General features: G+C 36.8%; 2 protein-coding genes across 2 annotated transcripts; both read right to left on the bottom strand.

The window, feature by feature from the left end:
* Positions 1-253: 253 nt before the first annotated feature.
* Positions 254-1207, bottom strand: LOC133107389 (olfactory receptor 51E1-like). Its single transcript, XM_061216381.1, has one exon. It carries the CDS (start codon positions 1205-1207, stop codon positions 254-256), a length of 954 nt encoding a protein of 317 aa, XP_061072365.1.
* Positions 1208-6716: 5509 nt separating this feature from the next.
* On the bottom strand, positions 6717-7673 carry LOC133107390 (olfactory receptor 51E1-like). Its single transcript, XM_061216382.1, has one exon. The coding sequence runs from the start codon at positions 7671-7673 to the stop codon at positions 6717-6719; it is 957 nt and encodes a 318-aa protein (XP_061072366.1).
* Positions 7674-8056: the final 383 nt, after the last annotated feature.

Genomic DNA, 8056 nt, shown 5'->3' on the forward strand with positions numbered 1-8056 from the left:
TTTAGGTTAAAAACAGAGATTAAGGTGCAATAGTCACAGATACAGTATATTAAAACAATGTACCAAAAACTATGAGTGAACACAAACTTCATGTTGGTGATAGTGGAGAATAATGGGTACTGGGCTTACTACAGCAATGTTGTTGGTGTGATTCCCAGGTAGTTCACTGTCATCATTGGGATCTGTATAAATGAATTACTTAATTAAGCGATTTGTGTATTACATTGCCTGCAAAATGCTAAAATGGATGGGACTACTTCATTACTGACAGTAGAATTAACTTATTTTTACAAGTAATGAAGAGATTGAAAATCTGAACCCTGATGGCTTGAATGCTAATTCCATATATAACAGGATTAAACAATGGGGGAAATACCAGAAAGTAAAGGGACATGAATATGCGAGCTTTATAAGGTACATGATCCATGTTGAGACGACTCTGGACAACTTCAAAAAAGCATCCCACTGCATAGTTAATGACAGCCAGTAAGTGTGGAGTGCATGTTTGAATAGCTTTCATCTGAGAATCTCTAGAAGCAAACAGGCAGACTTTGAGTATTTGTGCATATGAAAACAGTATCAAGAGGAACTGCAGGGTAATTAAAAAAACAGCTACAATAAGACCAACTATGCTGTGAACAGAGATTTCAAAACAAGACAGGTTGACTAATTCAAAATTCTTACAATGTAGCTTTTCCATGATCTTGTCGCAAAATGTACGCTGTACAGTTAATATGAAATAGAGTCCAAAAAGAACACAAGGATAAATCCAGGAAAATGCAATAAGGGCACACACTTTTCTGTGCGACATTATTTGGTGATAGTGTAATGGCTGACAAATGGCAACAAACCGGTCATAGCCCATCACTGCTAAAATATTAAATTCAACTGATACATATGTGTGTATACAAAAGATCTGTAAAAGACAAGCAGTTAGAGACATTTCATAAGACTGAGACATTAAATAACCAAGTACTGATGGTAATAAAGATATGCTGCCATAAATTCCATTCACTGCTAAATTACACATAAAAAAATACATGGGTTCATGTAGACTTCTCTCATTGTAAATGACTACAATAAGAACTACATTTGCTAATACCATAATGATGAACAGAAGCAGGAATCCTGTGAAGTATACATATCTATGGTCTTCCAGTTGAGTGTATGCCATCAATATGAATGATGTCACTGATCCATTCTCCATGCTGTAGTTATACAATAAACCCTGCAGGGAAAAATAACATAGATTGGATGTTATGTTATTTTTGAGTTGCAGACAAATTATTTCAAGCCTAGCTCAGTGATGCTCAGCCTAATCACACAGTAGTATTGATGTAAATGATGTGATTTTATAGAAAAACAGCCAAAGATGCACTCTTTGAAATGTGCATTTCTTTGCTTTATCCTTCCAAATGGCCAACTGATCCCATATTTGTCATGGTAGTACCAAGGTAAGAGATCAGCATACTCACAAGGTTTCATGATGATCTGCGATTGTTACAAATGGCTGCTGACATCTGATACTCACCAAGTTTCATAGCTCCACAATTTACACTTTTTTTATCCCCATTCAGTTATAGGGAATAATAATATTAATATTATTAATCATAGTAATAATAATGATAATAACAACAATATATATATATATATATATATATATATATATATATATGTATTTATAATAAAATACTTGCATTGTAAAGTTCCTGCCATCTGTAACGTATTACAAATAACATTTCAGCAAAAATATAAATAAATACATACCCAGCCGATATTTAATTTAATATTGGCTTCCTTTTGAAATTATTATTGTTTTTCTATGTTCTGTGTTCAACCCTGATTATGATGGTGTTCTGCTGCAAACAACACACTGATGGAATAGATCCTTTTTTATAAAGGACTGTACCATGTAAACACGCCTGTTGTAATCAGTCGGTGATGTCATACCTGGGCTATGTTCAGTACACTTACATCTGCAGTGACACTACAGTTAAACACAAATTCCCAAAGTTATTAACTGTAACAGCATTGAGTACGTGCGTTAATGGAGAAGCAGCAGGAGAGATGTTTGGGTAAACAGTAGGCATGTTCATTTTGGCTAAACAAACTTACTATACTTGAAAGTTCTAATGAACACATTAAACACATCTATTGTTGCATTTGTTCTTAACCTAATAACTTAATTTTGATGTCATTCTCATTCTCTGATTGTAGGCCTGCCCTTGGCAGTCAATGAAAATTTTCTTTAAAAAGTCGGAAAGCTGTTTTTGCATTTTCATAAATCTTTTCATTGGCTGGCAGTTTCAATACCCTGTAAGCGCCACATAGCATAAGATAGCATAATGATGAGAACAAGCCATTCAACCCAGGAAAATGCTTGCCTTTTCTTACCACTAAAGTGTACCTACTGCTTAGTTAGCCAAATAGTATTGAGCACCGTATCAAACCTGGTCTTGAAAACCCCAGAGAAAGATCTACTGGTCACTAAATTCATATATTTGGTGTATATAATCTGCATGGGGAAGGGAGGAGGGAGGCCTCCCATGTACTGTAGCTAGATATATCAGGTATGTGGTGATAGAGACATTCGCTGCTAATGACCTGAAGTTAGACAAAATAAAGATGCAACAAAAATTTCAAGATAAAAGCAACAGTGATATACAAAGTTTTTGGTACATAGTGTTGCTGTGCAGCACGCAAGAGAAAACTGAAACACACGTGTGCTGTGTTGGCAGTGGCTAACATAGGTCTTTCCATCTCCACTGAACTAAAGCCAGCTACTCCATAATGTTTCTGTATATGGCAGCGAAGTGGGAGTTTTTGCTCTTGGAGATGTCATTCGTTAAATTTGGCAGACCTGTGCTTGCTTGACTCGTATGAATGAGCTCATACCAGTATAACTGTTTTATAGCCTCCCTAGTACCGAGAACGGATACATGAAACACATTAACCCTTTAATTCTACTGACGAAGCAGGAATACTAATACAGAGGTAGGAAGTGTACACAAACAGTGACGGTCCCAGTCCCGGAACCCCAGGCTTATTGGTGAGTTTGCAAAGCTCTCTGAAAAGGGCAATACTCCAACAACCATGTACACCACTTGACCTTAGGAGAGTCAGCAACCACAGAGATTCACCTGACACTCACCTAGACTCAACTGACCATGCTGGAGACTTACAAGTACGCCAACTAACTGCAGCTACTGCTCCAAGGGTCATCAAACACAGAACCCTGGGCGGTTGGCAAGTACCGCAAAGCTCTCCAATGAGAGGGGCGGTTCTCCAACATTTAGCATTTAGCATGCATTTAGTCTCGGTAAAAGCCCATATTAATAGCGAACCTACATTAATCATGACATGAAGACAATGGGCTCTACAGACGATTCAGGAGACTAATGAGTGCACAACCTAAATACACAAACTGCCCCAAGGGTATCAGACACAGAAGAGTGGGCAGTCGGCGAGTGTCGCAAATCTCTTCACTGAGAGGGGCGGATCTCCAATGACCGTGTATTTAGAATTTGTGAGAAACAGACATATGCTAAGACTGAAATGAATGCAGTGCACTTCTCGGCTCCACTGACAATGCAGGAGACTTAAGAGGAAGCAAGATGAATACACAAATAGCCACGAGGATCTCCAACATAGAACTCCAGGCTATCGGAGGTTCACAAGGCTCTTACTGGGAGGAGTGATAACTCCAAACATGCCCATTTAACCTTAGTCTAATACATAGAAACAAACATTACAAATTACATTTACATTGTAGTCATTTGGCAGACGCTTTTAATCCAAAGCGACTTACAAGTGCATAGGTTCTTCCAAAAGTCAAAGCATCACATCCATAACTAAGAAAATACACATGGAATGCTGTTCTAAACATAGTCATCATAAGTGCAAAATTTGTTTTTTTGGTGAATAGGTTTCGGGCAATTTGGGCAGCATTGATGCCTGTACATGGAACATGACTGGGACACGGAAGTTTGGTGGTTCAAGCCCCAGTTTAACCACAATTGTTTTACTAAGAAGTTGAACCCGCTGAAGGAACCCGCTGAAGCCAAATAACACGTGAAAGTCTAAAATTTAGTTCAAGGCTTTTACTTGGCCAATAAGAAAAACTCAAACAAAACATAGTCTAACCAGCTAGACGGAACTAAGCAGAACAAACTAAACAGAGACATGACTCTAGAACTAACTGAAAGCTAGCCCTCAAAGCACACAGTGACACAATGCCTCCATAAATATTGAAGAACAAGCAATGAAACACAAAATGGCAGGGTTTAAATACTCTCAGTTATTAGTCCCAGAATGAGGCTCAGGTGTGGGGCAGACTTCCTCTCTGGTGTACTCCCCAGAGTGAGCCGTGTCCTGATGCCCCCTGTCTTCCAGGAGGCTGCATGACAACGATAAGATCCGCACACCTGTTGGACGCTTGAGCAAGGCCCTTAACCACACATTGCTCCTGGGGGGATTGTCCCCTGCTTAGTCTAATCGGCTGTAAATTGCTTTGGATAAAAACATCAGCTAAATAACAAATTAATTGTAAATATCCTCCATGAAGGACTCTCAAATTGCATAACACCCAACCCCAAGGTCATTATCCCGCTTATACAATGACTTACCAACAAAAAACATAATTCTCATATTAACATTTGTTTGATATGTGACTGTATTAACATTACATAACAAACATTTCTATAGTACGTAAATTAAGTATTCCCGGAAATATCCCAAATCATATAACACTTAGCAACAATGGGTTTTTGTAGTCCCTTGCTGTTGTCCCTTGCTCAATTGGATTAGATAAACAAGCTTTATGCTAGGACCACTGTCCCTCACGTTACCAAATTAGCATTAAGATTCAGTTTGGTTTCAGATCAAACTTGTCTCACAGCATTGTCTCCACTTGTGAGATCAGCCTGTTCTTTGCAAAGCAGGGCAAATAAAACTCCAGAATCCCCCTCAGCATGCTGACAACCCTGACCTCACCACAAACTCAAACAATAAAATACATATTCTATCAATCGTTGATACCATTTGTCTACGTCCAAAAATCATGTTTCAATAGAAGAACAAAAATAGACAATTCTACTACAATTCTGGAAACAAATATCCCACCTATATCCCCATTTATGACGGTTTTCTGACTAACGTTGAAGTTTATTTCTTTACACGTTCAGCCATTTTCGAGAAAACTATCAATTTGCCGGGACTATAACTAAAGGAATGTTGTCTTGAACTAATTCTTATCGTTGTCTTGTAAAGTGCAATTTTAAATGTGATGCAGGTTGGTTAGAAAACATTAGGGTTACTCATCTTTTTTGCAGAGCTATTTGGACACTTTGGGCATGCTTTATAAAAACATAGTCTCATATATGTGAATAAAACACAGGTGGAGGTTAATTTTCTTTACATTTTGCATCAGAAAATCTGTTTTGATAGAAAAACAAGCTTCTGATCATTCATGTGTCTGGACAAAAGAATATGCAAAAGTGTTGTACTTGAAGAGATTGGGGGACACTTGTTGACACAAGTTGACATCAAGTTTGTGCAGAAATATAAAGTAGTTCTGTGTTGATCCTTCACTTTGAAATTGAGGTGTTCAGTGCTAAACTATAAAAACATATGTAATTGTTTTTTAATTTAGTGTATCTTTTGTGTGTACATGCTCTGACATAAGTTTGTTCTGTCACAAATGAAAGAAAATACCGTTCAGCTATTTAAGTTGAGATATTGACACTTTTATATCCTATTAAAAGTATATTCTATTGGACTATGTGGAAATTGCCCTCTAAGAAGGGGCAAAGATCAAGGGTTAAAATACCTATGCCAGATATTTGTAGACTGAACATATAATGTAATGTAAATACTTAATGGCTTTGAGGCCAGTAAGGGATTTGTAAACCAATAAAATTATTTTAAAATCAGTTATGGAGCAAACAGGAAGCCAGCTGAATGACTTGTTCTAATATGTTCATTCCTGGTTTCTGTTAGAACCCATGGTGCTGCAATTTGTATGAGCTGCAGATGATCAATCGTTTGCTTTGAAAGAGCTGAGGCAATAATTTAGCCAAGAATTTCTGTTTTTATCTCTGTTGAGTTGTAAACAGTTGTGGGAAATCTATAAAGTTGGACGGATTAAGAAACTCGGAGGTCCCAAGTCATCAGGGAATTTTGCTATCATCAGAATACTTGTGAAAATGAATGTTATACTTTCACATGGACCCAACACTGGAATGAATGGTGAACTTCCACATTGACTGGAGAGGGATGTGTCAAAAATGGAATGAGCCAATCAAAATAGATTTGGCTGTTAATAATAGTTCAACCCTATTACTGTCTAATGATTATGAACTATGATTTTCATTATCTGTTTTAATGATTGATAATGAAAATGAGTGATCAGTGAGAAAATCAAGGAAAGGTTTATTTAACATTGCTAACTTAAATCAAATATCAATTTAGGTTAAAAACAGAGATCAATGTGCAATAGTCACAGATACAGTATATAAAAATAATGTACCAAAAACTATGAGTGAACACAAACTTAATTTTGGTTATAGTGGAGAATAATGGGTACTGGGCTTACTACAGCAATGTTGTTGGTGTGATTCCCAGGTGGTTCACTGTCATCATTGGGATCTGTATAAATGAATTACTTATTTAAGCAATTTGTGTATTACAGTGCCTGCAAAATGCTAAAATGGATGGGACTACTTCATTACTGACAGTAGAATTAACTTATTTTTACAAGTAATGAAGAGTTTGAAAATCTGAACCCTGATGGCTTGAATGCTAATTCCATATATAACAGGATTAAACAATGGGGGAAATATCAGAAAGTAAAGGGACATGAATATGCGAGCTTTATAAGGTGCATGATCCATGTTGAGACGACTCTGGACAACTTCAAAAAAGCATCCCACTGCATAGTTAATGACAGCCAGTAAGTGTGGAGTGCATGTTTGAATAGCTTTCATCTGAGAATCTCTAGAAGCAAACAGGCAGACTTTGAGTATTTGTGCATATGAAAACAGTATCAAGAGGAACTGCAGGGTAATTAAAAAAACATTTACAATAAGACCAACTATGCTGTGAACAGAGATTTCAAAACAAGACAGGTTGACTAATTCAAAATTCATACAATGTAGCTTTTCTATGATCTTGTCGCAAAATGTACGCTGTACAGTTAATATGAAATAGAGTCCAAAAAGAACACAAGGATAAATCCAGGAAAATGCAATAAGGGCACACACTTTTCTGTGCGACATTATTTGGTGATAGTGTAATGGCTGACAAATGGCAACAAACCGGTCATAGCCCATCACTGCTAAAATATTGAATTCAACTGATGCATATGTGTGTATACAAAAGATCTGTAAAAGACAAGCAGTTAGAGACATTTCATAAGACTGATATGTTAAATATCCAAGTACTGATGGTAATAGAGATATGCTGCCATAAATTCCATTCACTGCTAAATTACACATAAAAAAATACATGGGTTCATGTAGACTTCTCTCATTGTAAATGACTACAATAAGAACTACATTTGCTAATACCATAATGATGAACAAAAGCAGAAATCCTGTGAAGTATACATATCTATGGTCTTCTAGTTGAGTGTATGCCATCAATATGAATGACGTCACCACTGATCTATTCTCCATCGTGTAGTTTTACAATAAAACCTGCAGAGAAAAATAACATGTTTAGTAACCATTTTTATTTGAAGAGGATCTTTAGGATGCATCTTTCAGGTCGTTACACCAGAGAAGTTATGCTTGCCTTTTGTATTGTACTCTATAGCCTCAAATACAGTCATCAACATTGCAATGCATTTTTGGTATCACAGGCTTTCTCAGTGGATTCACACATCCAAGCTGGAAGATGGTGGTTTTATTTTTGATGCTGGCATTTTCGTTTCTCTTGAACAACAAGACAGAGACTTGCAGTTTTGAGGGATGTAGACACTACATGATTCCCTGAAAGAAATATTGGGATTCTACTGCCATTTAACTTTATGCCAATATGGGTGTATATTTCAATGGAT

This window comes from Conger conger, chromosome 13 (genome assembly GCF_963514075.1).
Source record: "Conger conger chromosome 13, fConCon1.1, whole genome shotgun sequence".
Lineage (NCBI taxonomy): Eukaryota > Metazoa > Chordata > Actinopteri > Anguilliformes > Congridae > Conger > Conger conger.